The sequence below is a fragment of the Amia ocellicauda genome, chromosome 23 (genome assembly GCF_036373705.1).
Source record: "Amia ocellicauda isolate fAmiCal2 chromosome 23, fAmiCal2.hap1, whole genome shotgun sequence".
Taxonomy (NCBI): Eukaryota; Metazoa; Chordata; class Actinopteri; order Amiiformes; family Amiidae; genus Amia; species Amia ocellicauda.
Window position 1 is genome coordinate 17,010,484 of NC_089872.1, and position 19,403 is coordinate 17,029,886.

The 19,403-nt window shown below is 35.1% G+C and overlaps 1 protein-coding gene across 1 annotated transcript in view; it reads left to right on the forward strand.

The window, feature by feature from the left end:
- Positions 1 to 19,403, forward strand: part of csmd1b (CUB and Sushi multiple domains 1b) — a 352,370-nt gene that overhangs the window by 207,646 nt on the left and 125,321 nt on the right. Inside the window, exons 6-8 of the mRNA XM_066696781.1 lie at positions 8,017 to 8,129; positions 10,538 to 10,615; positions 18,922 to 19,003. Coding sequence (XP_066552878.1) covers positions 8,017 to 8,129; positions 10,538 to 10,615; positions 18,922 to 19,003 — 273 coding nt within the window. The remainder of the gene's footprint in view (positions 1 to 8,016; positions 8,130 to 10,537; positions 10,616 to 18,921; positions 19,004 to 19,403) is intronic.

The following is a 19,403-nucleotide window of genomic DNA, read 5'->3' on the forward strand; positions in this document are numbered from 1 at the left end:
CTCACTGCCTGATGAAATCGGCATTGTACTGAAACCGAAAATGTATTGAATTTGCCTAATTTAACATGTTTCTCATAAAATATGATGAATACATTTTATTAAATGAAAATAAGTCATCAACACTCAACAAGCTTTAGAAGCCAGACTTGAATATCATTTTATGAAGTTGCTGTCACTTTTTTTTAAACTTATTTTTAAATTCTACATTTATTGTTACATAGTATCCGTAAATACCTAACATAAAAGGAACAGAGTCATTTAAATAGTACACCAATACAGACATTACCAGCAGTACAGTTATATATTGGCCCTTAAGCTATTGTTAGTTTACGAACAGCAATAAGGTGTGCTAAATCTTTTACATATACTTAATATATTTATATTAAAATAATGTGTTATTTTACTATTCTGACATATGTTATTTGACAGTTAATGTTTTTATATATTTCTTAGGTGCTTTAGCATGTTTTTGATAAATTAATAGGCAAATCTTAAGTTTATGTTCCAGGATCTGCTAATTTGAAAGAATGTGTCTGAATTTATTCTGCATGAATTAAAGTGAAAGAGACTGATTACAATCAAAACAGATTGCAGGAAAATAGATCTTCTCAATGCAGGAAGTGTCTTTTCTAACGGTAAATTACAGAGATGCTGATGGCAATAATGTTTTATGCTTCTCTGTGGGGGTGTGATTTTAATTCAAATGAATTTTACTAGAATATTTTTTTCTAAAAGGGAGACAAAAAAATAGCAGATGAGACGTATTCATACCACACGGATCTTCGTTCGCACTCCTGTTATTCTAATGAGGTGTAGAGATTATGCATTGACAAATGTTAGTCAATGTGTGGTTTAATAATGTTTCATACAGGAACTATATGCACATACTGTATGATAATGGTTGTTCTATCTCTTGTTCAACCTGCTGCCTGTGGCACTTGGTTCTAGCCTAGATAATTTGAAATTCTCTGTAAGTAATTTCACTGCCTCCTTTGCTTTATTGTGATAGATATCTGAAGTTATCAGGAAGGACAAAACACATTATCATGGCCGCGAAAGGACTGGCATTTCATTAAACTGAACCTCTCTGGTTAACTTATAACCTGGTGAAACACATAAAGTACAAAATATAGGAAGATATGGATGAACTTTTCTGCATCATCGAAAGAAAACCACCGAGGTCTGTGGAGTATCTGTCAAATATCACACTGACATTGGGAACGTTTTTCAAAGTGCTAAGAAATATACTGTCTCTCAAATATAGCAAACTATAATGGATTGTGGCAATGGTCTGATTGTTTTTAGATTTTTATGTTTTCTTGAATTTGATAATAGCTTGAAACTCTATCGTTATCTGTCTCAAGGATTGAAATTTAATATTTAAAGCTACAGAAGAGAAACGCCTTTAACAAAAATTAACAAGGCGTGTACATTGAATGTTGGAGTCACTCCCTGTAAGATCAATAGTAGGACTGTACTTCTACAAAAGATTTAAGGTGACCCTTATTTAAATTCATAATAATAAGATTTATATTTCTCATTTAGATTCTTGTCATCGTTTTCTGTTCTCAGTGAGTAACAAACTAAATTACTTTAATTCTCTCATTGGCAGGAGTAAAGATTTTATTCTGAAAGCCTTCCAGCGAGATTGATTAAAATCGTATGGAGTAGTAAGTTTATATGATCGGGACAAAATGGGAAATTCCTCTGCAACATCACCGGTGCCAGATCCACCAAAAGCATTCTCTTATGAGGACTGTTCCCATTAATCAAACCGTCTTTGCTTAGTGATCTGCATTATTTACTTGATTGGACAGGAGTGTCTGAAGTGTAACATTAATCAATTTCCAAATGCTCACAGAGTCCCTTAAATATGAATTTACTCTTCATTATTATTTTTCTCTCAAATTAGAGGATAAAGCAGTAATTCCAGTTATAATAACTGTAGGTTTGCATAACCCATGTTGCCTAAATAGAGATACTTGTGTACTAATTGACTTTAGTTTTGTAACTTTCTTGTGGATCAATTAAGTGCAGATCCATCGCTCATTTGTGGACCATGTTGTTAAGACTCTTCTGATGACCTTTTTGGTTTGACCACTATAAGATATTGAACACTGCACTCCAGGGAACTATTTTATGATTTACTGACCTGCTCCCTCTGACATTAGAAGGGGGCACTATATGCTACAAATCTGCATTAGGCAACACAGTACAACAAACACAGGAACTTAGTAGTTGCATAGATAAGGAGGTAAGTAAAATGAGTTAATAAACCGCACAGCCTGAACGGAAAACCCGTCGGGCACAATGAGAGAAGTACATGTTGGTGCAATGTACCATGTGCTAGTGGTCTTAAAATTGAAATGGGTAAAAAATTGTTACAGAGGCTCAGAAAACTATCCCTCTGAGACTTGCAGTTCAGGTCACTCTCTCATGCAATCAGCTGGTGTCTTGTCATGCACGTATGTGGCAGGACTTTCGCAAGAGGTCACGGGGATCCATCATTGGTATTTTGATGAACATCTTTCTTTGTATGCGGATTTCTGACGAATGTTGCTGGAACAGTGTTGTTTCACCACAATCGAAAATGAATAGTCTCATATTTTCTGCATTCAAAATAACTGCATTGCCTTATACCACTTTCTGCTCATGCCTGTAAACCGGTATCCTCTTTTTAAAGTGTGATTTTGTGTGGTTTTGGGGATCAAAGAAACGGAACAGGAGGGATTTCATATTTGATTTTAATGACAAATGCAAAGAAATACAAAGCACACATCGAACTGATTCATGTTAAAATATAACTTGCACAGAATCATTAAAATAAAAAAGGACTGTATTTCTTCTTTTAAACCACTGTATTTAGAGCTGTATTTTTTCCGTTTGCACTTTCTTTTTTATGAGTCCAGAATGTTCTGTAGTTTCCTCCTGAACTCGATAACTACATATACTTTTGGAAAGCAACATGGGGTTACTTTTCAAGGATAGTTTCCTCTCAAGGTACAGACTGCCTCTGAAGGTCATAATTTGCACCCATCCATTAAACACATGCTGTTAATTCTGTCACAAATGATTTGATGTAACTGGTAAATTTGTCTCTTTGGTTCAGCCATTTGATGAGATTAAAACAGGTCGTCTTCAAATTTCATTGCAAAAAGGTGAATATTATTTGTATGTTACTAGCCATAAATCATTCAATAATATGTCATCATAGCATTTTAAATTGCCTTAGTGTTCTAGTGCCTGCACACAAATAAATGTATTTGCTTTGGTGAATTAGTTTTATGATCAAAATAAATTATTATTACCACCACATGTCTCAGTATTTTATTTGTGTTTATTTATATATTTATTTTACACTTCTGCATTTTTTTCTGAGATAATGAATGCAATAAAGGAATACTATTAAACAAGACTGGGTGTGATGATAAATACAGGGGGTGTAAAGGTTGCCTCATTTATACATTAATTGTTATTACAAAGAAGAATAAACATAAAAAGTAGGCCTATAATAAGCAAGTTTAAGCAAACAGTTTGTGTTAAATACACAATAAGTAGGACACTAAATGTAAAGTGTTACCTTGGCACAGTAAAAACATTGTAACTATGCACAATTACAGTGTAAATACAATTTACACACGCATAATTACACTTGTAGTTACCAAGTAATTACACTGTAAATACACAGTAATTAGGGACACTTAAAGTGTTATCGGGTTTCCCATAGTATATAGACGATATGTTCTACTTTTGGGGGAAATTAAATGTGTGTTTCTATTACTTACAATGTATGTAATATTTTAATATAGAGTTTTATTTCTGGAATTTTGTTTATTATTTTTTCAATTTGACTATTGTAATGCAAATATAGTGCCATTTTAATATTGCAGTCTTCCCTTTTTTCATACTTCTTGTCCAGATAGTGTTCAACCGAATGATGCTGTCACTATTTAACATTATTTAAATACTACCCTGTTTGTGAATGTCATTCATTCTTCATGTTGTGTCAGCGCCAGTCCAAAGACATTTGGAATAATGTCATCATTAATATTGTTGTAGTTATCAAAGACGCCCGTCACACAACAGAAAGAAAAAGCCCGTTACAGCAACTGTCTGCATTTCTCTACGGTGCTGCACTCAATCTCCTCTTCCAGCATGGATCATTTACTGACCAGAAAACTCCTTGAGATAAATGAACCCCCACATGCTGTAGTCTTTTCCGCGCTCCTATTCCTCAGATGTATTTGCTTTACCCTCGCTTCACAGATGACTTCTTCTGCTTGTTGTTGCTTAATTTCAGACCCTAGCTACACATTGCCATCGAATCTCTCTTTCTTACACAGGATATTTTCAGATTAACCCTAAACATGTTTCCCTGTTGTTTTTCATATTGCGGCCCATTGAAGGATCCTTCAAAACGGTCACACAGTTTTCATTTCCAAATTGTTCAGCTTCTGCAATTCTTCAGGAGGTCACAGGGTGTTTAATTTATTATTGCAGACCTTACTACAGCAATGCTTTGAACTTCCTTGTTCAGACTTGTTATTTCACTTCCCGATAGATGGCTTTATGATCACGTTTCTGTACCATCTCTCCTTCTAGATCTTTCCAGGCTTTCTTCAATGATTTCCTGTCCATATCTTGTTACAGACCTTTGTTGTCTCACTAGATCAATTCCATCTCAACCCCTTCTCTTCCACAGCTCCTGAAGTAAATTTTGTTTTGCTCTACTCTACAATTTTTACAATAGTAAAATAGTTATTACAGCCGGCTGCAGTTAGTGATTATGATGTTCGTGCTGATGCTAGCCATGTGACCTCTTTCCTTGCTGAGCAGTTTTATCACCCATCATTTGTGTGTCAGAGCCTCTGCCAGTTTTATATATATTTGTATGTCTGTGCGGTGCGGTTTGAATCCTGAGCTCGGCTACAGAAAGCCACAGGTGGATAATTCTACTGTGTTAAAATGACTATCATTTTTGTTTTGATGCCGTATATAACATAATGTACTCTTAAAATTAATTACCACCTCAACTGACTTTCAAATCTCTAATTAGGGGAAGCATCTAGAATTATATGAATGTCTTTAATCATTTATTACTGTTCAGTATAAGTGTAATTATGTCTGTAATGAATGCAACATAAATGCCGCTTTTATTGTGAATGAGAAGAATATTACTGGGTCTGTCATTTAAATTAATAACCTTTAAGTAGTAATAATTTCCATCTTAACTGACCTTGGGTCTGGCCAAATGAATCCAGGAAAATTCAATTAATGTCAGATGATATTCCATTCTCAGTGTTTAGACCATCTTTTACTTATTATTCTGAGGTGTCCAGAAAATGCATATTGCAACAAACTCTGTTGATTTGAAATATTGAAACAGAGTTGCAGCCTTGATTAAACAGACATAATTCAACGTCCAAACTTCATTTTAAATCACATTTCATGCACCAAGATGACCATTTAGTTAATGTTTTTTTGTAACAGCCAACGAAATCAGTAGTTTCCAGTCTAGTATTTTAAGCCCCTTTTCTTTTTTCAGAAAATGTTTGAATTGATTAACATCAACACTAATTAGTTACATTTAAATGAATTAATAGAAAACTCTGCTCTGCCCACCTAGCGATGTTTATAATCTGGTGATGGTGTTGTACTGAAACATTTCACAAAGCTGAAATAAAGCTGTTTCAGTGTAATGTGTATCATGTTAGCAATTAAATTATTACCATTACTTAATGGTGAGGAAAAACAGAATTGCTGGTTTTATTTCCTTAAAATACACCTCAACACAGACAGAATTTATCTGAGGCGTTAATTAATATGCTGATAATATATATCAAAACAGACTAATTTATTCACAGACATTATTTTATGAGCCTATAGATACATTTTTCACAGTCTACTGGTAAAACTGTAAGCTATAGGTCCAAGATGTTACAGTGCCTCATGTCCAGAGATTTTTAAAATCCCCAAAAGAATGACCTTGATTAAAACGTTTTTAAATAATATATTTTAATATATAGATGTGTTATCATTTAGAATGACACTTTTCACAACATGTTTATCTTTGCATATATATTAAAAAATGCCCAGGAAGTCTGCTATGCTCTACAGTTACATTGCTTTCTCTGTCAGCTAGGACAAGTGTCTGACAGTACTTGTTTGATAGACAACTATCCTGTACTGTCCACCCCTGGGATATTAAATATTGGCATTGCTGTTGCTAGGAGTAGGAAATTTGTTGTGCGTTTGTAGTAGTTTCCTCTTGCTACATATCAGTGACTCATACTGAGGAGTTACTGTACCTAGAGAGAACAGCAGGGAAAAATCACCCAAACTGAAACAACTGAGCAACTAAGGGGATTGGGCTGCGAAATAGAAAGAAACATGAATCTGCCCTCAATCTGCTTTGCACATGCGACCAATGGCATTTCGAAAGTGAGACTCGAGTGCAGTGTAAATGGAAAACATCGTCGGATCTCCACATTTCTGATAATAACAACAGAAGTGTCCAGCTTAGTGTTAGGAGATGAAGGTGCAATGATGATTCAGTGGGTTATGTTTTCTGAAACATTTCCAGGGACACACAAACGTCAGCCTGGATCACATCTCGCCCTCAATCTCATTTAAACCCAACGAGGAAGGCTCGTAGGTGAAATGTATGGAAGTTGATTGTAGACCACTGCACTGACCGTTTGAAGCAAAATAAGTGCAAGCCAATTCAGACAGTCATTCTCCGATGAGATAGCTTGCACCAAACAAATACAATACAATATGGTCGTGCTTAAGAAATTTAAAACAATACGAAATTATATGAACGGGAAAGTAATACAATCCATCAAATGCATCTGTACTGTAATGGTGTCTGTTTTTTTTTTTTTTTTTTAGTTAGAGAGCAACTGAAAAACAGAAATGGAGAGAAAGCAATCAATTTGTGTTTGCCCGTCTTAAGTCTATTCAGAGTTGTAGCTGTTTCACATCAGTCATGAAGATCTCTCTCGACTGCTCCCGTATGGTTCAACAGCAATGAGAGCAGAAACCCCGGGATTCTGCAGTGTATCATTTTAAAAGCATGTAAGACCAAACACTATCACAAGCCTGGCAGGCTCAGGGTCAGATGCTTTGAGATTATTTTTCCAGTCGTAATACCCCTGGTATATCAAACTCCGTCACATTATATACATTCCCCAAGAATAGTTTAACCTTTATCACTCATGTTTGCATTGAGGCTGGGAGCAAACTGCAGCAGCTCCACCATGTATGTGTGTACATTTAAAGTTTGGACTTCAGGTAAGGGTGGATATTAGCTCTGGTATGATTTTAGTATGGAATTAAATGGAATGGAACCAATTCATAAAATGAACACCATCAGAAACCTATACTCAACTGGCATACACCAAGATATGAATCTCCAATTCAAATTTGTAATGCTGACAGCATCGCCATCTTTGTTTGTTTCCAACCAAATGGATCCAAGCATCGTCTTTAGCATCAACTCAAACATCTTCCATGGCCACAAAGTACATCTATCCTTATACAATCTCTTTCTCTAAGAGCGAATCCTAACTGAAATTTGGTACAAAGAGCAGCAGCTTCACAGTTTTCTTGCATATATCGGACATTAACTTCTCACATGAACCATAACACTTTGTTAACATCTACCGTCCTTCCCTTCGTCATGCACTTTGCATTACATCTCATATTGAAGCTTAAAAAGATATGTAAAACATTATCATTCTCTGTATTTTTGTTAGCTCAGTTCAGAACAATTGTGTTTTGATTTGAGCTTTTTTGTTGCTTAGAAAATATCAGGACACTCATCTTAAACAGAAAAGAACTAAAAGTTCAAATGCAATATTTTTACATTAAAACAAAACTATATATTGATGAATCCTGCCTGAGACCGAACACTGTGCAAGTTGTCTCCCACTAATCACTGGTTCTGCACAGATCTTGTTCTTGTTGCAGCACGAGAGATTGCTCTTGTGAAATGAGAATCTTATTTTCTTTCAGGCTGACCGGCATGAATCTACCGTCCCCTGTCATCAGCAGCAAGAATTGGCTTCGGCTGCATTTTACATCTGACAGCAACCACAGACGGAAAGGATTTAATGCCCAGTACCAAGGTAAGGGCCCAGTGTCTGGAGATGGAGTAGAAAGCTCTTAATTCTGCAGCTGATGTCAAGGCACTTGCACTGATGCATGCAATGTTGTGATACAGCTAATGTATGACATTTTGACATAGCCTTTGCTAGATGCCATCGAAAAAAAAAAAAAAACTATTTTCAGTTTTCTCTGAATATAGTTTGTATGCCTAAGAACTCAGGCCATATAACATGAGCCAAACATATGGATATATACATCACTGTCTCCTTTAGAGTATAAAGTATAAGTGTGCCAAATCAAAACAAACTAACCAAATATAATTACCAGCTCCAAGATTAATGCTAAATTCCTGTTTCAGCTCATCAAAGGAATGGATTATATATCTGTGCTGCAAAAGGACATTTAAAAAGAGTACATTATATAAAAAGCCTGTGGCAAGACAGCATATATATTTTTTCAGCTTAAACCACTTAGTGCATTTTCCCTCTCTGAAAGTAGCTCTTAATGTAGAGAATGTGAAATGTACAAGCTGTTGTATCTCATGAACATCTCCTTTTTAAGGAATAAAATATATATAATATGGACTTTTAATGAGCATAACTGTCAAGGTTGTAGTCAATTACAATAGGCAGCATTCTGAGCTCTAACTTTATTACAGTCTATTTTTGTTTGCTTATTTTTAAACAATACTATATTTGGCTTTTCCCACTCCGCCTCGAGATGTTGTGAAAACCGGTGAACACCCTTTGGCAGAGGGCACACATACTTGAGTTTTAAGCATTGTACAATACATTACTCCCCCCAGAATTGAAAGTCAAGTCTTTTGGTCAGTATAATAATATTCTGTGTTACAAAAAGCAGATACTGTACAATAATGGGATCATTACTACTGTTTCATTCTGTTTTTTGTGTTACTTAAGCTGTATCTTGGGGTTTTGTAGCCATACTTTTTTGTAGCCAAATACTTCGAACACTAGAAGCTTAAGTTTACAGATCTGGGAGCACTACATACATGTAATACACAGACACACACACATAGTCAAGATATGTTTAAGACTTTAAGATTTGAGGATTGCCGTGTGGAGAAAGTCACAAGATACAGCTCAGTTCTAGACTTCTTTAGTGCAAAGCTTTTCAAAGATACAATTTTTTGTACATCTACAAAACATTAAAACTGTCTTCTTTGCCTCCTTCATCTTTTAGTCTTCATTTCTATCACATAGTCTTTTCAAAATCTCTTCAGACTGCCCTTGATATTCTTCAGCCCACACCCATGATCTATAAGCCCAGCTTTTTGCTGAGTAAAATCGGATAACTTATTGCTACCACTTACACCCTCTGTACATGGCATTTCTGCAACTTTGTAGTATTGATAACTAACATCAAATGCAACAATGTTATATTAAATTATTGACATGCAGATGACGTGGCATAGTCCAGTTGCTCAAATGTACACGTAGGCTATAATTGAATGTCTATGCTGATGAATTTGAGACACCAGTTTTGAGTGGAAGTCCCGTCTCTGTATTTGTGCACTTGAAATGTGTTTTGTATGTTTCGAACAAGTCTGACAGTTTCTTTATTTAGGATCCTAAAGTGAGTATAAAATAAGCTCTGTCTGATGTCTTTATTTTAATCATGATAAGCCCCCTAAAAAAATTGGTTTTCTGGACCCGTGTGAGACGATGTGTCTGTCTGTCAGTCTTTTTTTATTAAGCTATCAATGGCATCAGCTTGGAATTACCTGAGAGGCTGTGTATCTTAGGGACTAAAAATAGATTTTGAGCTTTGCTTCTTTTATTATTCATGCGTCTCTCTTCTATGGCTAGTAACAAGAGCCAGCCAAACACAAGAGATGAATGAACGCACTGCATTGTTCAGAAAAATACATTTAAAATGATTGCCTCAACTTTAAGAAGCATTCCACAAGGCATGGTTTACATATTTTGAAGAGTCTGGTTTCTATTACATCCAAACTCTATTATTAGTGCTGAGACCTTGAGTGCAATTAAAGCTGATCTAACTTCATCCTTCCTGCATTGTATTCAACATACTGTGATGCAGGACTGAACAACAAGCAAGTTAATATGCTGTTCTCTCTATATAAAATTATCCTTACATAATCACCTTTGTGGTTTGTCCTTGTCATAGAATGATTAAATGTTTTGTTCAAATTATTCATAATCTAAACTGTATAATTTCCCACTCTTTGTCTTCTTAAAGAAAATCTAAATCAATTAAATCTGAGTTAATTTCGTTTTATACCATTTAACAGAAATCGCATTTCCCCATTTCTAGTTTCTAGTGCATGTTAAACTGTTACAGGTTAACTGTTATTTATCTGTTTATGTGAGTGTTTGTTAATTAGGCCAAGATGTCTGGTGTCCAGCTATTGCATTTATTTTGATGTCACTTTCATTCCCAACAGTGAAAAAGGCTATTGAGCTGAAATCCAGAGGGGTCAAAATGCTGCCAAGTAAAGACACCAACCACAAAAACACCGTCTGTAAGTTTTTATATATATCTATAAATAGTCAGCTAAGTAATTTCATGTCTTTACAATCTGTGACTGTTAATTTCCACCGCAGAACATTATTTTATTGTAATTGCATCATATGCTGTTGCTGTATTGTCTTCTATTTTTGTCAAAGACAAATTACTTCTGCTTACGTACAAAACCACCATTTGATGCAATTTATCACTGTCTTACAATCACCTTGAAAAGGACGTTGATTCTTCATTCACTGCTCTGTTGGTTTATGTTTCATGTGTGCAACAGATACATGTATAACCATTGCGTTTCATATCTGTAATGTTTCTTATCTGTAATTTAATTCCTTCGTAGTCTAGTTTCTTTTTGTTTTTGCTGTTAAAACCTGTACTTTTTAGACTTTATTTTAACTAAACTTCAGGGCCACTCACACACAAACTTACAAACACACCCACACATACACACGCTCTTTCCAAAGAAAAAACAAAAGCACAACTTATAGTTTGACTTTTAAAATTCACAAAAACTTGCTGATAAGAAAATTATTCTAATCTGATTAGTCTTAGTTTTTTATGCATACACCCATAACGGTAGATAATAATGTAGGTTGAAAACCATGACAATGAACTTAAAATAGTTCCTGAAACTTAATTTTGTATGGGCATTGACCTAAATATAAGGGAAATGGAGAATGCTTTCGAAGTGAACATGTTATTTCTAATAAAGACTCCAGAACTTGTTTCACGTGTCGGACAAGGTGTCTCCATTATCTTCAAAAATACACGAGAGGCAAATCCATGAAACAGGTAGGTAGGACATAAACAGGAGACTTTGACTATCTGAAATAAATACTTAAAATCTACTTAAAAACTAATTAAATGCCATTCCTGATAACTTTCATGTGATTTTTAACAATAATTAATGTCATCATTATAATGCAAATTAGTGTATGCATATTTTTCTGCATTATCTTCCAAATTAAGTGCACAATGCTAACTACATAAACAAAAAAACAAAGAAACATTATAGTATATATGATTAAATGCAATATATTTCAACAACTTTTTGCTACATATTGAGTATAATCTAGACATGGGAAATGTAATACTCTTTTGCCAAATAAATAAATACATTGCAATTTAGTCCTAACGTGTAGCATGTATGTGCCCATATGTATATTAAGACCTAAAAATTATTTTGTTTAATTGAAAATGCAAGTTTCATCAACATACATAAGGTACATATTAAGAACATCTACATTAATTTTCCCAAAGATTTATTAAACTATAACCCTCTAGATGATTTCTGTAATAAAAAATATGCCTGTATAACACAGCATTTAATTATATTAATAATTCCAGCCATTCTGTGCTTCATCAAGCATGTTCTATTGCAATTAGCATCACAAAACAGGCCCACATAGCAAAAGCAAATCACTTCAGCCATGCTAATGTGCACACTGTAAAACCCACACTTCGGATTTCTGCTGACATTTGACTAAATCTGTCTTGTTTAAACTTCATAAGCGGTGAGGGTCATGACAACCAAGCCTTCAATCGCCCTTTAAGATTGCATCAAATGGACACAATATTGTATTAAAGTTGTCTCCGAACGGTACCAGAAATATTCTATATGAAATAAATGAATAGTGTACACACGCAGGTATAGGCACATATGCTTGCGTCTACAACCCTTGCCAGTACATGGCTGGATGACGGTCTTCCCAACGTTGGCATAACTGTCTCTGAGTGCCACCCTGGCCAGACGGGCTGTTGAGAAAATGGTAGCCGACTGAGATTTAACCCCAGGTCTTAGTGTAGGCAGTACTCAGCCATACAGCCCTCTATGTATAAATGTGTGTATGATGTCTTGAGTTGAAGAAGAATGGGTGATCAATGTTTGTATCAAGAAACATTCTTAATAAGGATACAATCTGAACAATTCAAGATGGTGCACATTATACCAACGTCCCGTAGCTTCTGTTAACAGCAAAATCAATAATCTGATTGAAAATGGCCGACACTACCTGCTGTATGTGAAACATTGTGCATTTGGTGCCTCTCTCTAGACATATGAGTTGCACAGTAAGATCTGAAGTATATATTGGATATATCTCTATGCCAATATTAGGTACCATCTGTGTCGGTTTGTTAGTGCGGTAACCCCCCTCTCAAAATTATGTCTCTTTTCTCAAGGGCTGTACCGAGCACAGCCATAATCAACAACATCAAGACATGAATGTAACGTTACTCAAACAAGAGCTTGTAAACCAATTAAGCAAGATGCAGGGGTAGGATTTAGTTTTGCATATATTTTAGAAGAAAGTAACACATCTTGCCTTGCGTTGCTACACTTTTGATTGAGGGATATCACACACCTTTTGATCATCTATTGTAATGCAAACGAGTTGCAAGGGTCTTGCATCCTTCCGTTTCAAACAGTTCCATAATGATAGAAAGGTCTTAAATCTGCTCTAATTTCATTTTCACGTCCTCATAAATAGCTATTATCTTCACTGCAGCTGGCAATAATTATTGTCCTTATTGTGAGATGAAGGATATAGTGCTTGTATTGAGGGGGATGTAAGTGGCAGGGCTGTCATCCACCACAACTCCTTTACTTCAAACTGAAGAAGAAACTGAACTCTTTCTCATCTACTGCCCTTGAATAATCATACGAGAGAAAAAAAACAACAAAATGCCGCATGTTCTAATCAAAGCAACATGCCAAAGCATGAACCAACCTACATTTTTCAAAGTTCACCCACTATACAGTTGGGCAAAAGAGGCATCACAAAAAAACGATACTAAGCACTTTGTATGTGGTGCCACAAGGCAGAAATTAATCTCTTTCCATCTCAGAATTGTGCACAATTTACATTTTGGGGTGGTAGACACATTGTGGTTATCTTTTATTTTTAAATTTGGTAATATAATATAAATGCCTTGTAATAATGTAAGGATAGATGCATATAAGTCTGAGATATGAGTCTAAGCATCTGAACCCTTTGAGAGCTTATCAGAGCCTGGCAGACCCTCAAAGACCGATTAAATTCGTATTCATCTAAAAACCATTACTAGTTCATTAGCTACTGTATAGAACATTTTATGGCTTCCTTCTGAGTAACAGTTGGGGCAAAACTTTTTAAGCGAGATCATATTCAACACATTCTAAGATACATATATCTGATAGTTATCTGACCTCAGAGGTGTGCTAGACTCTGACCACACACACTAATAATACAGAACTTTTCACAACTGAACAATCAATATGTCAAAATATGCAAGATTACTGACACTACTGTTGACAGTTTAATGCTTTATTGGTGGTCATTTAATGTCAGCTTCAGGGTAAAATACAATTCCCAAGCTAATAATTAGGATCACATTTTATTTATCGGATGGAAAATGGTTAGCACTATTTTGAATTAAGAAAGTGGGACGACTTTCTTTGTACATACTTAAATAGTTCAACTTAGTTTAAAGTTGTTTGATATTGAAATGAGATTTGGAAGATAAATTAAGACATTATTGAGGGCAGTCAAAGTTTATCTGTTTGAGTGGAGGATAACGATGTTTTTTGATTGATTTTAAGATTTTAATGTACACATTTATGTATGAATGAATAGTCAGTATGAATTTGCAGAAGTAAACTTTAAGGGCAGATTGGGATATGACTGAGAGGAATCTTTAAGTTTTGTTTTTCTTATTTTCACATTGAACTAGTTAAAACTTTGTGATGTCTTTCATGTTAAGCATATATTAAAATGCAAAACTAGGCAGAAATATAAATATGGATGCTTCTTCAATTCCAGCTGTTATTTTATATAAGACCAGCTGCCAATGATTATTTTTGTCTTAATTAATTTTTGTTGTCTTGAAAAAAATGTAATATATATATTTTATATATATAGAGGGAATACAACTATATATATATATATATATATATATATATATATATATATATACATATACACACACACACACACACATGAGTAACATTGTGAAATTTAAATGGAATCATATACCTTTGTATCATTTGTTTGTACACTCTTTTTCTTTGATCGGTTGCAGCTGTGTTGAGCTTATGATTGACTCGAGTGACCACAGCAGTTTGAGTCTACTTTTAGAAGTGACCAGAAATGTTTGATCCTAAAGTGTTAAGTTCTGCATATATTATCATTTAAATGTGCTGCTACATTTCACATTCATTGGATTTGCCTGCGATTCCTGGGTTGGAAAAAGGCTAATATTGTCAGATTGTATTTGCATCATGTCTGCGAGCTATAGTGCTCATTCACTGTCAAGTCTCCCCTAGTTTACTAACTCGTCAATCCCAACATTAAGATCTGCCAATTTAATGACATGCTCCCATAAAATGAACTTCTGGGTCCTTCCTTTTCCTTGACCTCTAGGCTACGCTTCACAAAGACTTATTTTTTAGCATTTTGTTTTTCTGTGATTTAAAAAAAAATGAATTGTGCAATATCAAAGCATAACATACATTGCCTGTGAAATCATATTTTACACTTATAGACGTCTCAAAATTAATATTTAATCTCCTCCCTTTGAGAAACTGAAGGAAATGTTTGTTTTTTGGGGGCTTTTTTTGCTGGAAATGTCTGACTTTTTCATACTGCTTTATTGTGAAGATTGTAGATTGCAAGAACAATGGCCTGAATACTTTGATCCATGGACTTGGACATGGTATACATACTAATGCATATCAGGACTATGGAAACTGAATTATAATGCATCCACACTTTGTACAAAACTATGCATACAAATTTCTGAATACCTGCATTACAGGTTTAATTCATAAGACAATTAGTTTTCTATACAAATAATGTAATGTAATATAAATGAAAACATTAACTTGTCTCTGTATTAAATATCACTTATATCTGATGCAATTTGAAATAATTAAAGCATTGATGGCTGCAATATATGATAAACACATTTCACTGGATGTCTCCTGGTCTAAAATACATTATTCATTGCATCTACACTCATTCATGGTAGGACTGCAGATTGATCTAATTAGTTCAGTATGTCAGTGGCGTTGTCTTGGTTGATTCAAGGCGGTTCAAGGTAAATTGTATTATAACATTTATTTTCAACAACGACAGGGTATTTAAAACGCACATTTAGGAAACATCAAGAACAGACAATCGCATATCTTTCACAACCGCAGAGTAGTACAAAATTGAAAGTGTAACCTGTTAAAATGATGGTCTTTATTCTATAACTACTGAGTCACTGTCCTCCCACATCAGTTGCTGGGAACAGACATTGCCCTGCAGAGCCTTTTGCTGGTCTCTGTCTCCAGTGGACACCTGAAGGTAATATATATTTTCTCCCATCCAGAAATCCCATCAGGATTTTGAGACTTCCTCTGAAGTGTGCTTCTAAAGCAACTACAAGGCAAGGGTATCTAGCCTGGCTTAGCCCCTCTATACCCATGCATATTTCAAATCATCATATTGTGTGTAGAATAGGGTCCTTCCCATATGTGTTATATACTGGATTCTTACAGCCGAAAGACAGATACTCTTCATTCATTTCTTGTTGAAATAATGACATACATAGCATGGTGCCTGAGGAGAAATACTGCAGCACTGTGTCAAAGATTTTTGGCATCTCTTCTGCCTATTTTTTTTGTCCTTATTATTTTTTTTTCACTCTGCTGAATGTAATGACTGTGAAATGTTCTCCGCTTCGAAATCAGTAACATGTCGTGAAAAGATTTGATAATCAGAAAACTTCCACGAAGGATCAGAAAGACGGACAGGAGCTTTGATCAGGAACAATACAGTTTGAAAGGGATCTCAACAATACATAGAGGAAAACTTTTTGAGGAATACATCTGAAAGGAAGACATGACACATGATCAAAAAGGACAACCTTTGAGAAGGTAGTCTGTACTGAAATCACACCACCGCCCCCGTGCCAGGGACGGACTCGTTTAAGGTCACATTTACCGCAATCTTACGTTTTATATGAGTTGTAAAACGAAGGTTAAAATGTATTGCTTTCGGAGTTGAGATGTGGAAGTGGTCAAGCACTAATCCGTGTAAAGCCATGCCCCTGAGCGAGAGCGTATGTGTGTGAATGCTTCAGTGTCAGTCCAGCTCGCAGCTTGCCTGGATAAGGTCACTCGCTAATCCCCACAGTTCAATCACTCCCACGGGTGAGTTCTACTCCTCATATGAAGGCCCTTATTTATAAATAAATAAACACTGTCTCTGGCACTTCGGTGTTGTGTTATGAAGCAAGTCAAACTAGGGGAAAAATCTGTATCACAGCTCATCGAGTAGTATATGCAGTGTGCTTCAATCTGTGTCCTTCACTGGGAGGTAGATTTGTCCTGTATTGAAAGAATAGTCTATGCTATTTACCCAGAATCTGCAATCTGTTCTAACTGTTATTTAGTTATGTTAGTGGGCATATTTAAAGCTTTGAAAGGTGGCCATGAGATTCACAATCAAGAGGATTAACTGATCTTAGGAGTAATCTCTTCTCTACTTTAATTTAAACATCCTTAAGCCACAGATACCCTGAGTTTCTTTGTTTTAAGTGCAATATTTAAAGACCCCTCATGCCAACGAGTAGATACGGCCTTCTGGAATTAAAAGGCAGTACCTCACATGGTGAAACAAATAGCTCGGTGTCAAGCGACATCTGCAGTAGCTTCAAATGTTAACAGAGTTCATAAAGGAGCTGTGCAAGTGGAAGAGAACCGTGTAATGTTCGAAGTGAGAACATGAACACACGGTGACAAAGCAGCGCCCAATAAACAAGCAGTGTGAACAGAGATTATACCGTGACCTTTTCGCAGACCTTTCCATGATCGGCCTGAAGCTCCGAGTCTTGAAAGGTTGAGTCAACTGTCAGCTTGTTATCATAACAACACACATAAACACCCATGCTGTAAATATAATAGTTGGGTACATTATTTGCTATTAGTTGTAATCATTTCAGTAGAAGTAATTACATTGAATATTAGTGTGCCATTATATAGACAACAAGAGTTCTAATTCGTGTGGAAAAATGCTGAGTGTAAGTTTGCATTTATCAGTTAAATAAACTTTAATTTACACTTAATCTAGTGTATGAATGCATTTAGGGGCTACTGCATTTTCAGAAGAATCTTTATTCAATAAATGCCATGATGTATTCCTACCGTAATACAGATCTCACGAATAAACCACTTCCTGCTGGATTTCATTTATTTGCATCTCCTTAATAATGTTTACTCTCATATTTACAGTATTAATTGTCATGGTAAGTTATTGAATACTGGCATCAAAGCAAAGTTAAGATTTATTACGTGTCCTCAATTAATGCAAATGTCGTTTAAACATTATTGCTTGAAAATAATACAATGCAGAGATGCAGTTTAAAAAATAGGTTATGCATAAACATTTTTTGGGCTTTAATTAATAAAAAATGGATCTGAATAGACTTGTAAGTTTTCTCAATGAAATCAGTGTTTACCTCAGATATTTAAGATATGTTTTGAGGTTTACAAACATATTTCTCAGGGATAAATACAGTACGCAGTTGATAATCGACTACCATGATTTAAAAATATGGAGCTGGTCTCAAAAAAAAGTTTTGTGTAGAGAAAGTGATACAATAGTCTTAACTATTCATTTTGGTGATCACCAAATAACATTGTTTCAAATCAAGGCAGGTGTGAATACGTTCAACTAACTCTGAATATGTTTTTATGTGTGTGTATTAAAGCCAAATACGTTTTGACTGTGTTATTTAATCGGGTTGTTAATTGATATATAACAATATAACAATTCTCATTCACTCGTATTATTTCAGTTAAAGAATAAGGCCCTGGGTTTGCGCTTCCTTTTGAAACGAGAGCCTTTATGCATCTTTAATTAAAAGCACCAATAGAAGATTGTTCTTTCCTTTCATTGAAATTAATGGTCCGTGATCTTGTTAGAACATGAAGTCAGGATATATAGTCGACGTGTTATAATTGTGAGTACACGGTTTGTTACTATTCTCTCTCTCTCGCCTCGGTTCCTGTGACATAATGTCTTTCGATATCAACATGTCTGCGGAATCATTCATCAGACTCGGCCCTGTTCCCCAGGATCCTCAAAGACATCTTGTTATTGTTCATTTTGACTGTAATACTCCGTTTTAAAACACATTCTTCTCATGTAAAACCTTTTTGTTTATATTTTAAAAGGTTTCTTACAGTTTTTTAAAAAGTATCTGTTTCTAATGATGAATATGACCATTTGTCTTTCTCTTTTTTTTTTCCTTCCCTGCTTTGTTTTCTGTTTGTAAATGTAGTGAGTCAAGGTGGGATGGCAGCAGACATTTGCCCAGATCCTGGCATTCCAGAGAATGGGAAGAGGATTGGTTCGGATTTCCAGTGCGTTTCTTTTTTTTTTTTTTTGGTCACAATGTGCATGATTGTAGTAGTTCCTGTGAGCGATTTCACTCAGAACAATACCTGCTGTGAGGTTTAGGAATATTTTAAACCCCTACTGGTATACCATCACCATCAGCAACATCAAAGGCACCAACTCCAGAGCTGATAAGTTGAGCAAAACTGCTTTTAGAACTTCTTGGGCAGCTCAAGGTTCATTACTTTTTTGTTGTATTGATGATGTAATGAAGCTTTTCGTCATTTAACTCCTTGAAGTAATTATTTAAATAATGAAAAAATGCTAATGATGTTGTTTTGCTCTATATTGTTCAATTACCGTGAAACATAAATATACTTTGATGGGAACATGCAGCTGAGGGGACACCAGTCTGCATTTTGCTAA